General features: G+C 39.8%; 3 protein-coding genes across 4 annotated transcripts in view; 1 reads left to right on the top strand and 2 right to left on the bottom strand.

Annotated features, from left to right (window-relative positions):
* The window catches only part of pfkfb1 (6-phosphofructo-2-kinase/fructose-2,6-biphosphatase 1), an 18,597-nt gene extending 16,359 nt beyond the window's left edge, over positions 1-2,238 (bottom strand). The window contains exon 1 of one of the 2 annotated variants that reach the window (XM_036141983.1): positions 2,091-2,238. In XM_036141983.1, coding sequence (XP_035997876.1) covers positions 2,091-2,142 — 52 coding nt within the window. In that variant the 5' untranslated portion in view covers positions 2,143-2,238. Of the gene's footprint in view, positions 1-1,916; positions 2,017-2,090 lie in introns of those variants that run through there. The other variant, XM_021311062.2, reaches the window with a different exon arrangement.
* The window catches only part of LOC105918333 (UDP-glucuronosyltransferase 2B19-like), a 16,538-nt gene extending 1,211 nt beyond the window's left edge, over positions 1-15,327 (top strand). The window contains exons 2-3 of the mRNA XM_036141974.1: positions 6,634-6,724; positions 11,537-15,327. Coding sequence (XP_035997867.1) covers positions 11,539-13,128 — 1,590 coding nt within the window. The 5' untranslated portion in view covers positions 6,634-6,724; positions 11,537-11,538 and the 3' untranslated portion in view covers positions 13,129-15,327. The remainder of the gene's footprint in view (positions 1-6,633; positions 6,725-11,536) is intronic.
* Positions 15,328-23,866: 8,539 nt separating this feature from the next.
* On the bottom strand, positions 23,867-25,343 carry LOC118563384 (P2Y purinoceptor 1-like). Its single transcript, XM_036137861.1, has one exon. The coding sequence runs from the start codon at positions 25,240-25,242 to the stop codon at positions 24,259-24,261; it is 984 nt and encodes a 327-aa protein (XP_035993754.1). The 5' UTR covers positions 25,243-25,343; the 3' UTR covers positions 23,867-24,258.
* Between the last annotated feature and the right edge of the window lie 313 nt (positions 25,344-25,656).

Here is a 25,656-nt window from a genome sequence, read left to right on the forward strand (position 1 = left end):
TCAAACTGTTTCACTGAAACATCATTAGTTTAAGTTTGTAGACCAACTGTTTTAAAAAGAATTAATATTTACTTGTAGTTTCCATTTTTCTAAGTTTTATTTTGTTTCAATTTTCCTACATTTTATTGTTTTTTTTTTTTTACTATGTTTTAATAATTTAAAGTACTGCATCGTCCATGTACTGAAATGTGCTATACACATAAACTTGCCTTGCCTTGTGATTCAATCCGACAGAATTCTGCCAAAAACGTTCTCTTGGGGAATATATCTTATGTTGAACTATTTCAAAAGTATCCTTTCTGATTCTGAATGTTCCACCTTAAGATGAAAACTAAGTAAAATCAAGTCAACATCAGGAGAAAAAAAAAAAAAACAGCTTCCCTCAAACAAGCTGGATTTATGGCTTAAATGACAAACAAGAAGATGCCTTCTCATAGTTAATTTCCATCTTCCACTAAAACAATAACACCTGAGATTGACAACCCAAAACGTTTCTGTAAGCACTAAAATCTATACATATTTATTTTTAAAACAACCACAACTTAACCTGTTAGTATGATTAGAACAGAACCTGATAAAAACACTTGATAAAAAACACATATTTGGTTGAAAACTCAGTTGATATAATATATTGTTTGGCTGAAAATTAGTTATAGGCTCTAAACTATAAAATACACCCCCCCCCCCCAACAAAACCAAAAAACAAAAAAACAAATAAATAAAATAGCTAAAGCAAAAAACCACCAGCTGTCACGGCTGCTGACATATAAACAGAAGCTGCTGCACGGCTAACATTAGCTAGCTTGCTCTGACAACCTTGTTTACCCGAGTTCAGTGAGGGATCTGGGTTTGTGGGTCTGTGTTGGTGTGTGTCTCTCTTCCTGGGAACTGCAGGTGGCTGGGCCTGAGCCAGGCAGGGATGAGCACCTGCCATCTGGCTCATCAGCTGGAGCATAAGAAGAGCTAGCAATCAACCTCTGAGTGTCATCAGCTGAAGTATCTCTAGCCTCATGTTTGTTTCCTTGTTCCATTCTTTCCCTTCACTTAGAGTTATCTTGACTTCTCGCCCCTTTTCAAGGTTTTTGGGTCAAGTTCTTATCCGGTTTACCCTGCTGCAAGAAGTCTCTGGGTTTCCTGCTGTTACTCTTGTTTGCAGCTCACACCGATTGGCTCTCACTGCTGCTCTCTCTGTTCTCATGCCTGCCTTCAAGGTTCGAAAGCACCGAAGGACTAACACTCCATGAAATCTGAAACCCTCCTTTGCTCTGACCTTTTTCCTGGATCCTCACTCCTGAACAGACCGAACCACCTCGGTCTGTTCATTTACCGCTTGTAAATAAACTATAGAACTTGTTCTAATCTCCTGTTGGTTTCCCTGCATGTGGGTCAGACAGCGTCCTGGTAACATGACAAATTCCAACTTTAATGCGGTTGAGTTAGGCGTGACATATATAATATAATCATAAACCAAGTTTTGTTTTGCATGCAAAATCAAGGTCAGTGAGGTCAGTGTGTTCTGGTGTTAGATTATCTAAACCCGTGCAGATTAACTACACGTAGAGTTGTTTGGCATTTGCCCTTTCAAGAGATCCACCTGTTGACCGTCAATAAAAACATTGCAGATTTTCATCACCTTCTCCTCCTTCCCCTGGATTAAACCATATATTAAAATGAATATTTTGCCATTTTTCTTTCTTTTACCCTTGCGGATCATTTTGTCGAACAAGCCTTCAGAGATCTCGGACTTTAAGAATCTCAAACAGGCACTCCTTAATGCTTATTTCTGAAAGTACACGAGGCTGTTGATTTACATGTCAACAAAGCGCCTGTGGAGGGAATAGTTAAGTTCTGCTAAAACTAATCAACCATTGAGTACACCAGGCCACTCTTAATTTCAGCTCATTACGTATATTCACCTGCTCCTTTGAAGTCTCTACAGTTAAAAAAAAGAGATTCAGTTCTCCATTCGTTTTTGAAGCATGACGGCACAGACGCTGTTTCAACTCTGCTGGCCTCAGTCACACTGTATGTAATGTGTTATACATTAATAGAATCCTTGCTATGGCATGCTCTCTGCAGACATGGCTCACCTGCGCTGTCACACCTGCGGCGCCCCACATATTCCCATTGGCTAGGCTCCATTCTTTGCAAAGCCTGCAGTGAAGCAACCAGCGGACCATCACAATCACAAACAGGATCATGTGGCCGCAGAGATCTTTTTAAAGAAACAGCCCCCTCTGCCAAAGCATTCACAAACCACCACCCCTCTCCGAGCCATCCCTTTTTGCGGCTTGCGGGACATATGATAGCGGCGCGCTGGGCTTGTCCTTCGATATTTGCCACAGCCAAAGTTCACAATGTACACACACAGCTGGGAGAAGCAGTGCTCAGAGGGAGCGTGGAGGAAAAGGCAAGGGGCAGTGAGGAGTTGAGTGTTGCCTCACATGGGGTTGAAGCTACATTAATACTATCAGACCGTTTCTGCTACAGCAGGCAGCTGTGGTGGTAAGTTTATCAATGTGGCAAGTGCCTTGCAAAAGTATTCACACCCCTTGAACTATTTAACCTTTCCTGAGATTGTAAATGTTATAAATCACGTCCATATTTTCCAACTTATCTGTAGCATAAAATACATTAAGGTCGGTGGTGGTAAAATAACAAAGTATAAACAAGTATAAGAAATATTTTGGTTTTTCAGGACTCTGCACAGCTCTCTAACAAATGTGGATATTTGTAGCCCAAATTCACATAAGTGACAGTATTTTTTAATCTTTAGTTAGCATCGGCGCACAGAACACGTTGTGAAGCACATGTGGTACATGCAGAATCTGTACCATGAAAGTTTGTAAAGTGAACTCCGGCAGATATTAGAACGTCCTCTTATTGTGGTTCTCTGAACTGAAAGACAGATGACCCAATATTCAAGCCAGACAGAGGGCTGTGCTTAAAAGATTAATTCTTTTAAATTTATTCTCTCTTTTTTTTTGCCCTTTCTTGTTAGATCATGCTTTTGTTTTACATTTTGTTTTGTCCCGAGCCAGGTTCAGTTCCTGCATCATCTGTGCTGGACATCTGTTCTTCAGCCACCTGCTTGGCAGCCTGTTTGGATTTGTTGTAGTTAAATAAAAGTTCCTCGGCTCTCCAGTCTTCTACCCTTTGCCTGTGAGACGGCATTCAGATCCTTATTTAACTGACTGCATCACACCTCTCAAATTTCTGTATTTCAAGAATATATCTTTAATTTCACCCACTTCTTGTTCAAGCGCATTTAAACTATTAGTAGATCACAGAATTCACTGTATGAAACACGCCTAGTTAGCTCCAGGTCCGAAATCCAGTTCTGAGGTTTTGCTACAAATTGTACTTTATTTTCATAATGAGATTCAGCATCTGAAGATCACCCTGCTGCAGATGGTGACATTCTGAATTGAAATGCCAGCTTCTCGTTTACAGTAATAAAATTAAATTGACGCTGGCTTAATGTAAAAACACCCCCTCCCCACCCCCTTGTTTTTACTCAAACAATTCTGTTGTGTGGATATTAAATAATGCTAATTAGGAACTTTCTCAGAAGCACTGTGCTAAACTAAAATGGCACTGAATAGTGTAACTCCACCTTACAATGTTGATTTCCTGTGAGTTCAGGTTGACGGCTCCAGTCTGATGTTAGAGAAAGGTGGCGATTACAGGGGCATGTGTGCCCATCTGGTCTTCAGAGGGCCAGGATAAATGCTGATGCATGTTTTGATTAATTTAGCTTTGAGTAAAGGAATTCAGGCTTGGAAAATCTCAGGTTCCCCCTAATTTTTCATGTCTCTGATCATTCATTAGACCTGTGTGAGCAACATCACTAGAGCACACTAAGGCTATTATTACACCTGTCCAAAACCTGAGATTATAACAAGTTACAAAAAGAATCAAATTACCGCAATGCTTTCTCTTAGATTACTTAGTTTAGCTACAACTGATTTAGCCCGATTACACGAAAAAGACAAAAATCTTGGATTTTTTATGATATGTTTTATGTCAGAGTAGGGGTCCTGCTAAGAAAGAACTAAGATACATGTACATCTTTCAGAGTTAAAATTGTATTGCCGTTAAACTATTAACATTTTGTGCAGTGAGATTTAGCACAAGCACGTGGTGCTGTGCAGCCTCGTTTCTGTCTGTCTGGCCCAGGGCAGCCGAGGCTAAAATGTAGCTCACCGGTGGGAATGTGTCTGTGAATGGGTGAATGACTGACCAGTGCAAAGCGCTTTGGAGTAGTCGGACTTGATAAAGCGCTGTATAAGTACGAGACATCGGTAGTCCATCCCAGAACCACGGCCACATAAACAACCTGTCCAACTATAAAGGCGTCTGCCCCATCCATCAATCAGTGGTGCGACCCAGTCAGCACCTGTCGCACACAGAGTGGGACAGAGGAACACCACCTCCCCATAATTACAAAATGTTACAAAATAACTTGGTTTATTATTTTTTTGTTTTCAGTTTAGCTTGGATTTGAATTTCTGCCCTGCTATGATGAGCTCTGCAGCCTGACTGAAACTCTTCAAGTAGGTCATTACTTTGTAAGTGCTCACATACTTGATTAGCAACTATTTTCTCAAGAATTTCATAAAAGGAAAATAAGATTAGATATGGGTCTGTAATTTAATAAGTCATCTTGATCAAGAGAGGGTTTCTTAAGTAAAGGTTTAATAACAGCCACTTTAAAAGCCTGCAGTACATATCCGTTAACTAAGGATAGATCAATCATGTCTAAAATAGGAGCATTAATCAAAGGGAATACCTCCTTAAATACCTTAGTTGGGATTGGGTCTAATATACAAGTAGAAGGTTTAGATGAAGCTAAAATTTTAGATAGCTCAGAAAGCACTACTGCTGCTTAACAGTTCAAACACCGAAGGTTCAGCTCAGACCTCTGTAATTACAGTGGATTTTCACTGACAGTTTATCCCACACCTGCAACGACAAAGCTTCTTCCTGAAAGCGTGCAAGCTCACAAAGCTGTTCATCACCACAACAGCTTAGAGCTCTTTCTGACTGTTCCACACTCTGAAATGTTTCTTTCTGGTTATCCTTGACCCAAAAAAACTGTTTGATGTGCAGGCTGCATGCACTGAGAAATGATAAGTTACGCGGTTGCTTTTGGACTCGATCAGCTCACCAATTAATCTCAAAGGGATGAGGCAGAAATCTAACCCATACATCACAGGACGGGAGGGGCCGACAGATCCGATGGGCTTGGTTGCAGATCGTGAGCAAGGCGAGACAAGGAAATCCAGAGACTTGAACAGAAGACAATCAAGGACCACTGGACATCTACTCACTCGATGACTTTAAATAATCTGGCCCCAAGTGACTGAAGAGCTGCAGTATAAAGGCAGAAGAACAAGTGAATGGAACGATGCTGATTGCAGCAGATCACACTGATTGAAAGGTGCAGGAGGAGAGTGAGAGGATCTTCTCAGTCAGCCGGGACAGAACATGACAGTAGCAGTGTTTGGGTGGGTGGGTGGTTATGTGCATCAGAGGTTTCCCAGCAGAACGTAGTCAAAAGCTTCCAAATGCTCCCATCTGCCTTGTCTGGTTCCACACTGCAAACTGGATATATGGCTTCTCTGGTTAAATGTCACGCAAAGGCCTTGACCTGTTAACGGTTCATAAAAATCAAACAGCGACCACATCTTAACAAAACTTGGAAATACTTGAGCAAATTCTATATGGCCCAGGTATGACCATGTTGTTAGCCTGATGCCTTGAAGCAAGACGTCTCGGGTGATTCTCACAGTCCACGTGTGTGTTCTCACCGGGTACTACTGATTCCCCCAAAGGTCCAAAATCAAGCATGGACTGTGGGCGCGATTGCATTTATCTCAGAGGTCAGGGAGCCGCTCTTGGAATAATATAATTTCCATTTTAGTTGTGTTTCACTTAATAGCTGGAAAACCAGCATGATTGGCTTATTGTTGTGCATATTAAGCACACAGTTAATAGACACAAAATCTAATTCACTAATTATGAATCTATTTATTCATGAAAGAAAGCTTTTTATTTGAAAATATTATTGCAACCCTTGTTAAATCATAGATGGATGTGTGTTACATTTATTTTATTTATCTAGCCACACCTCCACACATCCACGCTTCTCTTTTTGATCCTTCTTGATTTTGAGAACAGCTTGCAACAAAAATACATTTAAAATGCATAACACTGGTTTGAATAAAAGATCATATTTGCACATTCTGAAAATGTCATGTTTTTTTCCTGTAATGATAAAGTTGTTTAAAATGAATGTGCTTAAAAAAACCTAACTGAGCTTTAATTAATATTTAAACAGTTGGTAATCAGTCATGACTGTGATGTACTTGTGTCAGTTATATGTTAAGCTTAATTATTTTAACACAAACACATTTTTCTTATTGCCCGGTGATTGCTGTTAGATACATTTTAGCATTGTATAAAGAAAATGGCAAAGCAAGCATTAGAAGAGAACAGCTTTGTGTTTGCAGTGCGTACAGGGGGCTTGGTGGGGGGGTAGTTAAACTATGTTTGCCTGCAGTGACAGCCGACTGGAAAAGTTCATCTCGGAACATGAAGTTATACATTCACTTGTGTTTCAACCAGCAGCCGACCATGACTGTTACATGATAAACCTGGACATTGGATTGCCCTCAATTGGGATTAGAGCTCAAAGAAACAGAACCTACCCCGGCTGAAGGTGAGCATCAGCTTCATCTACCTATTGGTTTTCAATGTTTTACAAATAGTATTGTATTTATCCTTTAGAACAAAAGCAACAACGCTTAACTAGCAACAAAAAATATATATATTTTAATAATTTTAGTTTTAAACTTGGTTTAACATACTTCCCCGTCACACTTGAGCTACTTGTAGTTGTCAGAGTTTAAGCGACAGCCTGCGTCTTGGCTCTGCTTCTGCTTCACTTTGTAGCACAAAAGGCACTTGTGGTTAGGCATGCATGTATCTGCTTTATCAAACAATCAAATGTTCCAATCAAAAGACACGTGCACTTATCATACTGATTCCCTGTGTCAGACCTGGTGTTCACTTTATGGTTTGTATCTATGCATCTTTTGTTCTCATTTTCATGTGGCTTGTCCCCCTCCACAGCATCATGTGCAGCACATATAGTTATATATATGCACAAACCAAAGTGCGATAGAACACAGACAACAGCTCAGGTCATGGGTAAGCGAATGTGGGAAAGATAAAAAGATACAATCAAGCAGAGAATATTCATAAAAATAGACTTGACCAAAACAGGTAAGGCTCCAAAGTATACAACAAAAACAGAAACAGTAATTAGTGATTGTAGTAATATGTGTTCGGTGGTTACATTACATTACATGGTATATGAAATTATACACTGTGTGCACAGTTATTAGGCAAGTGAGTATTTTTGACCATATCATCATTTTAGACATATTTTCTATTGCAAGCTGTATAAACTTCAATGCCAAATGGAAAAAGGCGTAGCAGTTAATCTGTATTGAGGTAGGGTGTGACCCAAGAACCCATAAACCCCTATATCAAGGTGTGGATAATTATTAGGCAGCTTCTTTCTTTTAAGGAAAATTTGGCCAAAAAACTAGATTTAACTGACTGAAAAGTAAAAAATTACCTAAATAAAAAATAAATAAAAAATTAACTAAATAAAGGTGGAAAAAAGGAGTTAAATAGAAGTCTTAGAAAGGTTAATTACACACCATTAGATGCATTTGTATTATTATATTGTTATCGCCTGAAGTGATTTGCTTGATTTAATGACTCCAGTAGCCCAGTGAAAGTTTACAATTTCATTTATTTTTTAAGTGGCACTTCAAAAATTTTAAATGCTAGCTTAGCTCCAACCAAAAATAATATATACCAGTTGGTTGCGTAAATGCTCTTTGATATTTAATTTTAACACATAGAATACTCAACAAAAATCCTTTGCTTGCTATGGGTTGAGTTTTCAAAGCTCAATGCAGGAAATGTGCATGGTTAATGTTTGTTGTAACACCTTTTTGTGGTTTTCAACCAACATGAGCAGTGCCATGGCAACTTAACAAAGCATTTCCCCTTTCCTTGCAAGACTGGCTATCTTGGTTTTATAGCTTGTTCAGATGCAAACTAAAGTCACGTGGCCATGTTTTCTGAGAAAGAAGATGTTGTTTCACGGCAGAACCTTGTTCAGACCTTTTTTGATCATACAGATTTTGCTGTCATGAACTTTAACATTTAGTATGCTGAGGCCTCTGGAGTGTATGAATGAACTCTTGGGTTCTTTGCAATTTTGCTGAGTACTGCACAGTATTACATTGGGCTGAATTTGCTGAAATATGAAAGTATAATTCTAAACAATATGTACATGCCATATAACCTGACTGGATTAATGATCAGCAAAAAATTTCCCTTTAAGATCAATTTAGGATCATAGTTGAAATGATGTTAACAAACCCCTATATTTTAAAGTGGCATTTGAGTAATTTTCAATTTAAAAACAGGCGAGTTTAATTAGGAGCACCAGGGAGCTACTTTATGTGTTAAATCCCAGTAAGGTAGTGAGGGTGTACATAGTTTTTTTTCTCTTGGATGTATTAACAGTGATGGAAATTTAGTGTTTCCTTTGACATATTTAGTAATAATTACCTGCGGCATTATGAGAAATGGCTCTTTAACTAATTTATCAAGCACTTACTTCCTCTGGCATTTATTCAGCAAATTTGCCTTTTTTTTTTTTTAAATAGACCAGGTCCAAAAAACCTCATTTCCAACATGTTTTTTTTCTCTCGAACCATGCACCGTCAGCTGTGTCCTTAAACAAGGTACAAGTACATAAACAGATGATAAGCCCATTGCAGTCCGAAACAGCCAAGATAAAAATTGCCAGGAAGATGATGCAGAAAGAGACTTCACCACACGAGGAGGACTCACCCCACATCTCAACAGGTCAAAAGACCACAGAGTAACCCGAACAAGGAACCCAATTCCTTGTTCGGGTTACTCTGACCACTATGACCCAGCACACTGAGTCATAGTGGTAACTAATGTTTTTAACAGAAACATGATTACATGAACTTAATGAGGCACCTATTCTGATGGAGTCCACTCCGCCAAACTACAATTTTCTTTGTGAGAGCAGACAGCAAAGGAAATGTGGAGGAGTGGCAATATTCTTTAGTGATTTACTAAAGTGTAAAAAGGTGTTTCTCAGAAAATGTTACTGTTTTGAATATTTGGCTCTCCAGCTAAAACTATGTTCTTGAATGTTTACAAGCCTCCGAAGTCCAAATCAAACTGTTTGAATTAATGATTTTAATTAACTCCAATGTGTGTTAATTACAACTTCATGTTGACAATCCTGAAGACAAAGGTGCAAAATAACTGTGTAACACATTCAGAAACCTTGAGTTAACTTAACATGGTAAACAATCAACACACAAGCAGGGATGCATTTTAGACTTGTTCATCACTAAGGGTCTCAACATTCCCAAAGTCAATGTAACTGATGTTTCCCTATCTGATCCCTTTTCTGTTATCTTTGAAAGCATCATTTACGATGGATCAGTTAGCCAAAGGGACACCATAAGAAAATGCATCTTTGAGGACGATGCCACTAAAACCTTTAACCAAGCTTAGTCTTCTAGTACTTCCATTTTGTCCTGTAACTCAGTAGATAAACTAGTAGATAACTTTCAGTCTAAAGTTTCAGACATTGATTGTGTTATGATTTGGGCTTTTATTTTGTGTTTTGGACCGATTCATCTCTCCCATGTTCATGCTCATCTCAGTCACCATCCACTCTCCATAATTAGTTTCACCTGCCACTGCTAATTCCACTTGGGACTACACCTACATATACCTGCCACACTCAACCACTCTCTGCCAAAAGGTCTTGTCTCGCTGCTTGCAAGTGTTTTTCCCCATTGTTTTTGTTGCTCAGCCTGTTGATCCTGCAGACTTGGCAGGGTTACCCTACCCTTGCTAGTTGACTTAACCTGTGCTTGTGTGCACCACTGAGTTAAGGTCATTCCTGGGGATTCTGTATCTCTCTCTGCCCAAGCTGGCGGATACGTCAGCTGCTTCTGGTCAGATCTTTCTCTGCCTGCAAGTTGGTCTCTGTCCACATCATCTGTCAAATTTGGTTCCGCCATCATCATCTGTTCAAGTCTGTCTCAGACTGCATTGTATGGTCAAGTCTGCCTCTGCCTACGTCGTCTGGTCAGCCATTCCTGCCTGCTTGTCTTCCCTGCCAACCTCTTTCATTTTAAAATAAATATTTTAAAACACAAACGCTGTCTGGCTTGAATATCGGGTTCCCAGAGCTCCTGGGAACCCGATATAAGTAGACAGGGTGTCTGCCTCACGAACCAAAACTGGGAGTTGGTTCCACTGGAGAGGAGCCTGATAGCTAAAGGATCTGCCTCCCATTCTACTTTTAGAGACTCTAGGAACCACCAGCAGACCTGCAGTCTGAGAGCGAAGTGCTCTGTTAGGAACATACGGGGTAATCAGAGCTCCGATATATGATGGAGCTTGATTATTAAGGGCTTTATACGTTAGAAGGAGAATTTTAAATTCTATTCTTGATTTAACAGGAAGCCAATGAAGGGAAGCTAAAATTTGAGAAATATGATCCCTCTTGTTGATTTTCATCAGAACTCTTGCTGCAGCATTTTTGGATCAGTTGAAGACTTTGAACTGCATTTTGTGGACTTCCTGACAGTAAAGAATTACAATAGTCCAGCCTTGAAGTAACAAATGCATGGACTAGTTTTTCAGCATCGCACCTGGACAGAATGTTTCTAATTTTGGCCATATTCTGGAGGTGAAAAAAGGAAAGTCTGGAAACATGTTTAATGTGGGATTTAAATGACATGTCTTGGTCAAAAATAACACCAAGATTTTTTACTTTACCAGAGGCCAAGTTAATGCCATCCAGATTAAGTGGACATAATTATCAACAAAATTGTCTAAATCCTATTATACCAGGTTGGTGTTGGTTGGTCACAGAAAACGGTGTAACACCTCCGCCATCGACATCTGCGGCTGCTTCAGATGCTGCTGCTGAAGTGGATGCTCCACCATAGCCACTATCTGCCTGAAGGGCTTGCTCTTTTTATCTAAATTTTCTCAGGGACTCCTTTTCAATTTTTGCCACTCTCCCTGTTGTTCTATGTTCTCCTCTCTCTGTGTTGATTGAGTGATTGGCAGCAGTGGCCCGGGAGGTAAGGTACATCGGCCCTCGGCTGCTGTAATTGGTCCAGCCCAGAATTAATCATGAATATTTGGCTGATGTAACAGTTTTGTGTACCATTAAGCATAATAATTGGGAGAGAGAGAAAAAAAATGCCTGGCCCAAAATCACCACCGGTCCACCGAGCAAGTGCCCGGTATGCCCGATGACGAGTCAAGTGGTGTGTGCCTCTGTTTTTATCAAATTTCTTGATATATTTGAATTGTACATAGAACTATACATAAGATGAATAAAAAAATGTAAGCATGAAATTCTGTGTCTGTTTTACAGGTATGGGTCCAGCTCTGGTGGTCCTACTGTTTTCAGCATCTCTCCTGTCCAGTGGTAATGGTGGAAAAGTGCTTGTTTTCCCAGTGGACGGCAGTCACTGGCTAAACATGAAAATAATTCTGGAAGCGTTACATTCTCGGGGACATCAGATAACAGTGTTCCGCTCCTCAACCAGCTGGTATGTTTCTGAATCTTCACCCATTTACACGTCCATCACGATTGCCCAGGAACAGCCCCAAAACATCGAGAGCCAAGATGTCATGACCTCTTTCCTTGAGAGGTCTATGGAGATCCGTCGCAATAAAGGCACGTTATGGGCTTTTTTTGAGTTTTACAGGAACCTTTTTCAATTGTTTGGAGAAAACCAGAAGGACGTGGCAAAGCTGGTCATCAGCATTTTTGAGAATAAGACTCTGCTCAGGCAGCTCAATGAAACTGGATATGATCTCTTTCTGACAGACCCTGCTTTTCCAGGAGGAGTGCTGCTGGCACACTATCTTAAGCTTCCCTTGGTTTTGAATGTGCGCTGGATTTCCAGTGGAGAAGGTCATTCTGCTGTTGCTCCATCTCCACTGTCCTACATTCCTGCAGTATTCTCCCATTTCTCTGACAAAATGCATTTTTCCCAAAGAGTCCAAAATATTATCTTTCACGGCATGTTGGTCTACATGCACTACTATGTCGCTAACCCACCATTCCAGGCCGTATGTGAAAAATATCTTGGAGATAACATAACCACCTTCTCTCTGGTGCAAGCCGCCGATCTCTGGCTAATGCGGGTCGATTTTACCTTTGAGCTTCCTCGACCCACCATGCCCAACGTCATCTACATCGGAGGCTTCCAAGGCAAACCCTCAAAACCTCTGCCATTAGAATTAGAGGAGTTTATGCAAAGCTCTGGGGAACATGGAGTAATTGTGATGACTCTGGGCACTCTGCTAAGTGACCTTGGGCCTGAGGTGTCAGAAACCTTTGCATCAGCATTTGCCAGCCTCCCTCAGAAAGTTGTGTGGAGACATATTGGTAAACGACCACCCACTCTAGGGAATAACACCATGCTGGTTGATTGGTTGCCTCAAAATGACATCCTCGGCCATGTTAAAGCAAAGGTATTCATCACACATGGGGGCACAAATGGCATCTACGAGGCCATCTACCATGGTGTACCAGTTCTAGGTATTCCACTCATCTTTGACCAGTACGACAACATCATCCGTCTGACAGCCCGCGGTGTGGCAGAGATAGCTGATGTGACAACGATGACTGTTGACTCTCTGACAATTGCTCTGAAGACCATTTTAGACCCAGAAAAGCCCTACAAGCAGAACATGATCAAACTATCACAACTCCACCATGACAAACCTATGAAACCCATTGATAGCGCTGTTTTCTGGATAGAGTATGTCATGAGGCATCGAGGTGCAGCACACTTGCGATCCGAGTTTTATAAGCTTCCCTGGTATGCCTACCATGGTCTAGATGTCATGGCATTCTGTGTAACAAGTGTGTTGCTTATCATTTCTATCATCTGGGTTTCCTGTAGAAGCTGCATTAACATTTTGATAAAAAACAGGAAGTCAAAGCCTGAATAGAGGAAGTGATAACAAATTGAGCTTGTTTTCATTTGTAAGAAACGGTAAGAATTTACACTACATGGCATGCATCACTACTTAAATGTTCTTGATAATACTGTAATGAAGCACACAGTATGTACTGTAAATCTATTATTTCAAACAAGCTATTATTTTAACAATTCATCATATTCACATTTTATATTCAGAGGGACAATTACTGTGCACCTTCAAATGGATTTATATTCTTCATTTTTTCTTTCATATTGTCAATTGTGTACAGGATTTTTGCAGGATCGCAATGACACATTGCTGCCACATTGCTGCCACATTATCAGTGGTTGTGCAATGTTTGTACTGGCATTTGTTTAATTTTGGCATTTCTGATGAAGCTCATCCTCTGCTGCTTTAGATTAGATCACTAACTTTAGATTAAATTATCTTGTTATTCTATTACTATAAACTGTGTAACTCTGTATGTGATTTTATCACTGTCATGCCTGAATTTCCCATTGTGGGATGATAAAGCATTTCTTATCTTATATTCAAGATGTGGTATTAGCAGGGTTGTCACAGTTCAAACATTTCAAACTCGATACCAACACTAAGGAATGTACAAGATAGACGAAGACGCAGCAGACACATCCTCAGTGAGAGCATTTCTTGCCTCACTGGATTTGCCATTGATAGGAACAGATCAAAACAATAGGCTGACAATAAATAACTGAGGAGGAGATTAATAAAGCAATTTCAAAAATGAAAGGGAATAAGATGGCAGGTGAGGACGGCTACCCAGCAGAGTGGTATAAACACTTCCGAAAATTATTCACTTCACTGCTTAAGGACTGCTTGATTCATGTACTTTCTGGAGGGGAAACACCACCATCTTGGAGAAGAGCAGTGATCTCAGTGATTCCTAAGCCAGATAAAGATAAAACAGAATGTGGTTCATGCAGACCAATATTAGTTTTAAACATTGATTACAGAATATTTGCAACAATACTGGCTAAAAGGCTGGAATTTATAATCCCAGAAATTACAGACAATTACAGATCAAACCGGTTTTGTTCACAACAGGCAAACCCATGACAACGTGAGGCAGGCGCTTCACCTCATAGATCGAATGAAAAGCACGGACTCGATAGCTGTCAGTTTAGATGCAGAAAAGGCGTTTGACTCAGTGTGTTGAAACTATCTTTATTTGGCTTTGGAAAGATTTGGGTTTAACAATCAAATTATAGGTTGTCTTCGGTCTCTGTATGAGTCACTCTCTGCCAGGATTAAGATTAATGGGGATTTATCAGATAAAATACAATTAGGAAGGGGCTGTCGCCAAGGCTGCTCCCTCAGTCCCACATTGTTTGTGCTTTTTAATGAGCATCTATCACAGGCTGGAACATCAGAGAAAACAAGAACATTATGGGTGTAGCCATTAAAGGCATAACGCACAAGATATGTCTCTACGCTGACGATGTGCTAACTAACCTGGAAGTCAGCCTACCTAATCTTCTTTCTTTACTCAAGACATTTGGCACTTACTTAGGGTATAAATCAAATCTAAAAGTACCGTTGAACATATGGCATAACATATTGAAGCAAGTAAAGATTGAAAGAATTGCCCGAATTTTAAGATGGCCTGCTTATGATAGAGATTTTCTCCCTGCAAGAATGGATAAGAGATTTACACAGTGGTCACAAAAAGGTATAACAAATTACTAAAAGATTACAAGCAATAGTGAATTAAAAAGTTTTAAACAACTTCAAGATAACTGTAACCTCGAAAAAAATAAAATATTTTTTTAGATGCCTTTAGCTAAGACACTATAAATGTATAACATTTTTGGAGGAGGACGAGACCGGTATACTCAAAATCCTATTAGATTCTAGCAACGGAAGACCTCCCAAAAAACAATATCCAAATTATACTCATGTCTACAAATGGAGAGAAAATGTAATACAATATATCTTAAGGTTAAATGGGAATAAGAAGCTAAAATTGCATAAATTTGGTTAAATTTATGCAATTCTGTGATCCACACGTTAAGTTCTGGCCTGTGGAGGGAATTTTCCTGGAAATGCATTGTGCGTTTTTTTTGTTACACCTAACATTAAAAGTAAACATTGTAATGACACTGAGAAGGCAAAGTGTTGGAGGAATGGTGGGAATGTGTCTTCTGGGACTGTACTAAGATCGCACCCTATTGGTCAGAAGTGATAAAAGAAATCAATACTAAAATGGACTTAAGTTTATGCTGTAATTTTACTAACGGTAATTTACCCCAGGAACTGAAGAAGTCTGATTGATATCTCCTATTAATATTATTAGCAGGTGCAAAGAAAGCTCTATCTTGCAAGTGGCTCGATGTGGAGCCACCATCATGTTCAGACTGGAAGGACATTGAGGAAATTCACGCAATGGAGAGACTGACTTTTTCATTAACACTTGCCACTTATAAATACAATAAATATTGGAAGAAATGGAACATTCATCAGAACTTGACACCAACTGTATAATTAACGTAATTACCCTTTTTTTATTATTACTTAACTGCTCCTGTCAAACCAGTTGCTCTGTAATTTTTGTTAGAGGGGGATCTAAATGTTCAATGTATGTGTGTATTTCTAAAACTACTAAAATGACAAAAATAAAGTATTAAAAAAGAGATGGAAATAAACATAGGTCATTAATACCTAGTTTTACTTATGGGACCAATACCAAAATGTTAATAAGTAACTAGCATTGCTAAGACATAAACATACCGATGTTAATGCAGATATAGTGAGCATCCTTTAATCCTCCAGTATGTCTATTTTTGACCAATTAATCCTTGTTTGTGATCCTACCAAACTCTATGTTGTTAAAAGAGTTTTGACAACTCGTTACAGTCCATCAAGGACCACTTATGAACTCTATTATCCATAGTAAATTTCCTGTAAAAGATTAAACTCTTATTGGTCTAGTTGTTTTTGTTTTTGTTTAGTTTGCATGTTCTCCCTGTGCATGCGTGGGTTCTCTCCGGGTACTCCGGCTTCCTCCCACAGTCCAAAAACATGACTGTTAGGTTAATTGGCTTCTCCAAATTGTCCTTAGGTGTGAATGGTTGTTTGTCCTGTTTGTCTCTCTGTGTTGCCCTGCGACAGACTGGCGACCTGTCCAGAGTGTACCCCGCCTCTCGCCCAGTGAATGTTGGAGATAGGCACCAGCAACCCCCGCGACCCCACGAGGGATTAAGCTGTTTGGAAAATGGATGGATGGATGGATGGATGGATGGTCTAGTTTTAGAGCAGAGAATGCCACTATGGGTACCTGAGCAAGACCCTCAGCCCCAGATTGCCTTCGCCATAGGTGCTGTAAGCTGCCCTCTGGTCCCTAAAAGATGGTGTTGAGGAAAATAAATATCTTAGTTGTATTCGTATGGGAGAGCTAAAGGAATGCAGGGTTATTGACTGTCTCCCTCTTTGGGGGTAAGATAACATGCATGGGTTTTATGGCAGGGGATAGGTCATTTGGCTTGACCTTTTGCAGAGAAGAACAGCCTCTTTGTTTTAAGAATAGATCACCCTCCTCCCAAGCATGGGAGGGATGCAGCCTTTAAAAGATGTATTCAGATTAGGAAAAGTTAGACAGAGATCTTTTGCATCACCATGAGGTAGCAGGTCAGCTTATAATGAATACAACGAAATGGTAATGTAAACTTCTGTCTCCGTTGGAAATTCCTAATGAATTAAATATGCATATTACAATGTTTACCTCTGATCAATGAGTTGTCATTTACTGTCAAATCTTAAACCGGGGTAAAAACTGGCCGTCAGAGCTAAGCAGGATTAGGCCAGTACATTTAAATTAACAATTGGTTAACTGGAGAAAGCAAATCTTGTGGAGAAGTTGGCCATTTGGTTCGAGCATGTCCAGGAAAAAAAAACTCCTATTACTAATAAGAAGCAATGATGAGATGAGGTGGTGAAAAAAAAGACGCTATTAAGTGGAAATTGTTGAATTATTTGGTAAGACAAGCAAAATTGTCCATTTATATTAGTAGAAGGAATAAGATGAATAATGTTCCAGAGGAGAAAAAGTTTTTCTCTCTGTGGTGTTTCAACAATATTGTGTGTTTTGTAGTTGATGGGCAGTTAATCTTTAATTAACTCTTTCTTGATGTGATGTGCTTGGAAACCCCTAAAGACTGCAAGTATCCAAAAAGGGAAAAACTTTACTGCAGTTTCAAATTGTACCAAAAGGTCAAAGAGAACCTATAGTTTGTTAGAAATGTTGGGGATAAATAAATACTAACCTCTGAGGCACAAAGTTCTTCTGGTTTCAGAGAAAAAGTCTAACGGACAAAGGATCAATCAACACATCTTCTCACAAGAGAAACATGAAAGGCTTTCATTGCTCAGGCCTGCTGATCAGAGAACAGACATAATAAAACCTGTTTTAAATGTGTATTTAAGAAACTAAGAAGAGGTGGAAAAATACTCTAACTGAGAGCAACAATTGAGAGCAGTACTGTATAGGTGGTTTTTTGACCAGATACCATCTTGTCTGTTCTGTTCAGTCTGTAGATGTGCTTGTGGTTACTAAGACTAATGTCATCAGCGTTTAGCAGGATGTTGTAGACCAAGAAGTGTCTGGAGTGTTTTAGATCCAACGATCAACGGTCTGCCTCTGCGTACACAATGCACAATTTCTGTGCAGTTATATCAGTTAGAGACGTATCAGTATCTTAGACAGGCAGACAGACAGACAGACAGACACACTTACTTTAAACTTGTTGTGCATCAGATAACTTTAAAAGGTCTGTATGCTAACAGTCAAGAAAGGATCAAGATGACAATGATATAAATCAATCTTGTTGCTTAAGTGATTCATTCTGGTTATTTAATGACAGACAGACACCATCAGAAAATATTATGTCATAAACCACTTAAGACAAATTGGTGGAAAACAACCCTACAGATTTTTAATTAACAATCACTTTAAAAGCTGAAAAACACAGGAGACATTTGGACTGGTTTGACGGGGCCCAAATTAAAGAAGACGTCTGCCATTTCTGGCAACTAAAAATCCAGAAATGTCATCAGACAAACAACATAGCCAAAACATTTAAATCAAATCTATATTAGACAATTATTTACTTTGTAGTCTGTTAATAAACCCATTACAGGAAATGTAAGAGAAACAAATTCTGGTACTCGTTTGCTTCTGCAATTTTACACTATTGCATCAATGTTATGTTTCAATCAAGCCACCTAACTGGTCTAACTATAATAAAATAGGAAACATTTTACTACAGCCATGATTTTACTACAGTGACTGATTTAATGGTTTCTGGCCCTCACCATTTATCTGACTCCTCTTTGTCTGCCAAGCTTGTGCGTATGACCAAAAACAGGAACTGAACCTGCAGCTCACATACCATCTCAGAGTTTAGATGTTTTTTTTTAGATTCACCTCGACAGATTGGTCAATCCAAAAAACTAATAAGATTTTTTCGTTCTGCCTCTGACCATGTCTCTCTGCTCCAGATCTGCATGGTTCCTGCAAACCAGTGTCCTGACCTGCCATTTACCTTGGTTCTAAATAAAGACTGTTAACAGTTTCATTTTTTGGGGGATTTTTTTTTTTTTTGCGGCTCTAGTGGCTCGCTTTTTCCAAAAGTAGGCTGACAGGAAGGGGGTAGAAGAGGGGGAGAGACATTCGGCAAAGGACCGCGGGTCGGATTCGAACTCAGGTCAACCGCGTCGAGGACTAAGGCCTCTGTACATGGGTCGCGCTACATGCTGCGCCACTAGCGCGCCCAACAGTTTCATTTTGTGTGTTCGCTGAGTATTTTGGGCAGGCCAGCTGACATCTTTGCTAGGACACGGGACAACGCAGGCTTTTTGGGCCCCCACACCTGCCACCGCCATACACACACACACACACACACACACACACACACACACACACACACACACACACACACACACACACACACACACACACACACACACACCAAAAAAGTCAACTTAACTTTATACTTCATGCCCTGGAAATCTCTGTATTTTATCCTGGGTATTTTCAACCCATCTATTGAATTTAGTGCACTAGTGGATCTTTACTTCATAAGAGAACAGCCAAAATGTGACCTTTTTATACCTGCTGTATATTAGCCAGTCCCTGAGCTTGATGTATCATAAAACTGTTGACCTTTCGGGTTTTGTGATTTTTATTTTATTATTACAATAATAATAATAATAATAATAATAATAATAATAATAATAATAATAATAATAATAATGTCATGGTTTTCAATTGTTTTGCCCACATGCGGATACGAGCGGGAGGCCAGGCACAAGTTTTAAGATGTTTTATTGAAGGAATCAACCGCTGGGATACAACGACGAGACGCCGAAGGAGAGGTCTGAGCGTCGAGCGGGAGGTACTGTGGGAAAGGAAAGAAAAATGACTACGATTGAACGAACCAAGGAAATACAAGAACCTGCGCAGCTTACCACTCAGCTGGGCGGACCTGACCGGGGGGAAGTAGCGGCAAGAGGACCCTGTGATCCTACCCCCTGTTGGTGTAGTGGCTAGCGGCTGGAGGGCAGCAGGTGGAACTGGCGAGGGACCCAGAGCGAGCTTCGGCTGAGCGGGGTGACAGATGGATTAGCTTGAATGAAGGGAGGAACCAGCAGCATCCGGGAGGGGAACCACAAGCCCGGCTGGGTAATATCCAGGGAGCAAGGGGGGAGTCGACCAGAGCAAGATCTGAGCCTTGTGATGCTGCGGGCGTGATTCTTCGGACAGAGCGTCAAGAGGTAAGTGTTTCCAAGCACAAAAACTGTGACAAAAGAGAAGATCCAAGATTAGTCAAAAATCGAGAGGCAAAGGTTACACGCTAGTGTTTCAGAGCTAGTTGGAGGCCACGTCATACCACGACTGGTTTAACATTCTGGCGTCTTCCATCTGTCGGTGCTCTGCTTAAGAAGCCGCTCCAAATGAGTCGCAGGTGTGGGCCACGCCCCTCGCCAGCTAGAACCACCTGCAGAGCAGAATAGGGCACAGATACACAGGGAACCCTGACAAATAATAATAATAATAATAATAATAATAATAATGTTATGTTCAGTGTTCTTTTCCTAATCCACCTCTTATATCTTTCAATCATTATGTAATTTTGTCTGTGTTGTGTGCACATGCTTGTTGCTTTAATCCTATAAATTTCCCCGTCGTGGGATAAATAAAGGATTTGCTAATGTTATCTTATATTAAATAACACTTTTTAATAGGAAATATATACTGGGTTCTTTCAAGGTCTTAATTACATTTTATGTGTGGGCTCCAGTAACATATGATAGATAATATCTACTTTGAAATTTAACATGAACTGCTGCTGAAGATGACCACTCTAATCTACCTGGTTGTTCTCGGGAGGACTGAAACGCCTCAGTCAGTGACGTCAGTCTGTGGGTCTGGGTCTGTCGGGGCAATGAGAGAAGTTTCGCCTCCTCTCTCCGTTTCTGTCACTCCATGTTTTCTTGCTCATGTTTTTTCACGTGCTTATATACATTTTTTGTGTTTCCATTGAATTTAACCCGCTTTTTACAAAACATACAGCTTGATTTTATAAAATAGAGCCAAACGGCGCTTCTGTCCCTCTTCATGTTTTTCCGCTCCTGCGGTCTCTTTACGAGTCTGATGAGCAGCAGCGCGGTTGTTTGTGAGAGACAGTTGAGTGGGCGGACCAGGCTGAGCCTGCGTGCTGATTGGCTGGCGCTCCATGTACCAGAGGGGAGGGGGAGCAGCAGAGTGCCGTGACACAGCTGCTGCAGTCAGCGCACGAGCGCGACACTTCTGGGCCCGGGTCAACTGACCCGTTTGTCCCCCCCTGTTGGCGGGCATGATTTTGGGTCAATACTCCAGACCACGCAGTTATCCTGGCTCAAGTCTCTTCTGCATAAATGGAGAAGCAAAACTTTGAGCTATGTTTAATAGCATTAATAGCTATGTTTGCATGCACAAAATTTCACAATCAGATTCAAATATATCCGGATTAAAAAACTAAAAATAATCAGAATGTACTGTTTATCTGGACATACAATCAATTAATCCGATCATAATTTGCATTTATATGCACCAGGCTTTATTCAAAATAGAACAAGTCTAATATGTGCAGTTATCAAATTTCCCTAAAAAAACAACAACACGGAAGTACTTCTGTTTATGCTGAACAAAAAATAGCAAACAAGGTAGTAGTGTACAAGCTTGTTTGTCTTCCATGCACCCAGACTGGACTAGGTTCTAATTACAATTGAAACTTTACTGAATAAATAATAATTTTGAGTTCTTTTAATGATTCTAATAGATTGTATTGGGAGGACAGACAGTTTTAGCTTCCCGACACATCTGTACCTGGTTTCTAAACATACACCAGTTTTACCACAAACAAACTCTCATCTATAACTCTGTTCTGATTCTTATCTCAGATTTTGTAAATTTTGCTCTACTGCAGCCCACAAATCAGGCTGCTGTAACAATCAGAGGCTGACCACAAGCACTTGAGATTCTGCAACATAGCTGCAACCACTTTTAATGCCTTAGCAAAACTAGGGGGAAAACAACCATGAAAAAGACAGATGTATCTTTTCTTGAGTAAAAATCTTTAGAACATAATAAAAACAAAATCAGACACAGTCGATGAAAAACTAAAAAAACATGCACAGTACTGTTGGTTGGTGATCAGATCTGTTAACCTACTTTTATTGGGATTTTATGTTATTGTCATCTTATCTGTTTGTGTCCACTCTGTTCTCTCCCGTAGTGTCTTGCTTAATGTCCACTGTTCTTACCTGCCTTAGGACAGCGGATGCAAATTAGCTGTTGTGCTAATTCTGGCATATTTCCATTGATGCTTTAAGCTAACATGTTGATGAATGTGTATTGTCCTAATTAAAAAATAAATTAAATAAATAAAAAATTAATAAATAAGAATTTCATATGGGACAGAAGTGTTTTCTGCACCGTGACACATTGGGGCTGAACTAACTGATATATGTTTTTTTTTCTAAGTAAGTTTACTTATTTGTTATTATTTGATGACTTAACACCTCTTATATATTTCTAAATGTTGTTTGAGTTGATGATTTGAGTTAATGAAACTGATTTTCTGTCCCTGGCGCAATGTAGGCTCAGAATAAATGCTGTTGTGAAAGAGTGGCACATGAGTCTGTTTCTGTTCTGTTTGAGGTTAGCGCAGAAAACTGTTGCCAGCCCCAGAGCTCTGTTTTTAATCAAATGCAAATTCTTTAATGGCACAACTTGGTGACAGGAAGAACTAAAGTTGTTGGCCTTATCAGATGACATGGGGCCCATTAAAAAAACACAATATGTCTTATATTTAGATTGTACAACTCTGATGAGAAAATAACAAGTAAATTGAGTAAACTTCTATAGCGCTTTTCAAGTCATACTGACCACTCAAAGTGCTGTACACTAGAGCCACATTCACCCAATGGCTCTCACTCACACACACACATCTATATGATATGCAGCTCAGTGGGCAACTTGGGGTTAAGTGCTTTGCCCAATGGCACATTGAGATGTGACAAGGTTGCAAGATGACTACTCAACCCATCAAGCCACAGTCACTTTGAAGTAGGTTCTGCTTCTACAGCTGTTGCTAATTTTGCTCGAGGGAAGGGGGGGGATGGCTGCGCTCTCTGCAGGAAGATGTGTTGAAGGCCGAGTTGAAGCAGCAGCAACAGCAGCTCACATTTAGGACGTCTCCCAGTATGCTATCGCATGCTATCTGTTTACTTTAATTATCATTATTTGTCATTGCAAAGTACATTTCAAATGATATCCGTCCTCTGCATTTAACCCATTCCTTATGGAGCAGTGGGATGCCACTGTGCAGCACCTGGGGAGCATCATGGAGCTGAGGGACTTGCTTAGGGACCAGGAGTTGCAGTCTGTGACATTCAAACCCAGACCCTCGCAGCCTCTCCAGGACGCACGCACAATCCTCTAACCGCTAGGCAACCACTCCCTTTAAGTTAAATTCCTAAATATGTGTCAAAACCATTTAAAACCTACTATTCATGGCAGTAAGAAAAATAAAACATTATGGGACCATTCAAGTTTCAGCCTTTTTGTAAACTTGTGACATATTTTTATGTATTTTTTATTTATTTACGCATTTTTCTGTTTTTAAGGACCTACTTTTGTCAATAATAAAGTAATACCAATAATAACATTAACGATACTGGTTGCATCTGCATTAGTTTTGCCTTTTATTATCGCTTTCAGAAATGGAAGCTGGTCCTGTTCAAATAAAATGTTGGTCACAGCTTGTTTCCTGATGGAAATGACTTGCTTTAATTGAAACGGTTTCCTGATGCATACCACCTTTCTAACAAAATGCTGTTCAGGCTTATGAGTCACGAAAATAAAACTCATACTATTTGTGTGAGATGATGAAAGGCAGTTTTACTTCTGCCAAGCTGCTAGTGGGGGGTTCCATTGGCTTAAATGCTTTTCTGCTACTGCTTTATCATGTAAAACACATGTGCTTGCAAAGCTCTCACTTCTGTATACTCTGCAGATACTCTTGGTAACACGTGGCAATGCTTTAACTTGCATTCTCTGTTCAATTACGCTATTCACCACATAACTGAATAAATTCTGATGTGATTTAATGGAAATACTGGTGTGTGTTGCAACTTCTGCTGCAGCCAATGACAGTTCAGCCGTCCAGGTAAATAAAGAGATCTGACATTTTCAGCTCGGAGTTGTTTTAATGCAGCGGTTCATGCTCTGAACATTAATCAGAAACTAAGATTTTCAAAATGAAGAAAGTAAAAGTGTAAGATTGCATAAAGGCATGATAAACATTATTGTCATATTAATTATGTTCATTCAAAGGTGATTTTCAATGTTCTTTTTCAGGATTTAATAAATATGCAATACAGATCAGCAAAGACTTATAAAAACAATAATCTGGTCAATGAGTTCAATTGTTTAGCTGCTTTTAATAACTGATTAATGTCTAATTCATGATTACTGTAACAGGCCTGACTTGATTTTTATTACATTCCTGGCATCTGCATGTGATGGGGAAAAGAATACAAAAAACCAACAATCATAATGTCGAATGAAAAAGTAAACGGTCAAATGTCTTGCTCTGTCTGTGGTACAGGCACAGACTGGGATTTAGACTGAAACAAAGGACTGAACATCTGTCGACCTCGCTGCATCAGCTGCCTGGACTGAGTTCCCATATCCTCATTTACGTGGAGGTAAACCAGCGGGTTGAGAACGCTGTTCAGGCTCACAAGACCACGGCTTGCCTGATGTCCTATGAAGGATATCGAATCCCACGCGGGGCATTTACCCTGATGAATCAGAACTCTGGAATACAGGCTGAGGTTCTTGAAGATATGGTAGGGCATGTAGCACAGTGAGAAAAGAAGTATCAAAGTAGCCAATAGCTTCAAGCTCCTTCGTTTCAGGTCCTTTTCAATCGTATTTGAGCGGCAGACAATGATAGTCACATGTCCGTAGCTGCCAATGGTGATTAGGAACGGGACGCAAAATCCAAAGAATGTCCGTATAATGGTATAGTCCAGATAACTCTTCATATGGTTGTTAGAGGTGGTGTCAAAACATTTTCTTTTATTAAATGTTTTGGGGTAGAACATGTCTGGAAGACTCTGAGCACTCACCAGAATCCAGACAATGACTGAGATCACCACAGAGTGAGTCGCTGTTAATCTCCCCATGGCTCTCATTGGATGGACGATTCCCAGGTACCTGTACACACTTATGCATGTGAGGAACCCGATGCTGCAGTATAAGTTCAGGTTGAAGCAGAACCTTGTTACTTTGCAGAAGACGTCTCCAAAGATCCATTTACTCCCTTTAAGGTAGTACACTATCAGAAAGGGAAGTGTGAGCAGATACAAAATGTCTGCAAGTCCAAGGTTTAGAACAAAAATATTAATATTTCCAAGTTTCTTCCAGTTGTGCCACAAAGACTTCAATCCCAATCCATTGGCTACCAGTCCAACAATAAATACCAAGCTGTAAAGAGTAGGCAGAATTGTATGTTCATATATTTCCTTATTCGGTTTAGCACACTTGGTTCCATTCATTTTGTCTCCAGAAACAAGTCAATACAACCCGTCCTATGAGGTGCCGCTCACAAATGAAAGTAGAGTGAAAGAAAACAGGACTCAAATAGCTTCCTCTTATAAGCCCTGCCTAGTCGTAGGCAGGTTCAGCTGTTCAGATACAAAGAGCAACATCCTGTCTATACAAGTTTGTATGATTACACTGTGCTGTTTTTATGAACCAAAGAATAAATAAAAATAACGTTGAGCTGGTCCTCTGGATGTTTTTTTTTCTACCTGGATCATCGAGATGCATCAGGACAGCTGATTTTATAGTCTTGAAAGTGAAAAAAAAACACAGAGGCAAACTCTGTTACATAGTAACCTTGTTTTTCTTCAGCTTTTTTTTGTAGCACAACCTTTTTAAGACCAATAAACAAAATGGGATTCATCATT

The sequence above is a fragment of the Fundulus heteroclitus genome, chromosome 1 (assembly GCF_011125445.2).
Source record: "Fundulus heteroclitus isolate FHET01 chromosome 1, MU-UCD_Fhet_4.1, whole genome shotgun sequence".
NCBI lineage: Eukaryota > Metazoa > Chordata > Actinopteri > Cyprinodontiformes > Fundulidae > Fundulus > Fundulus heteroclitus.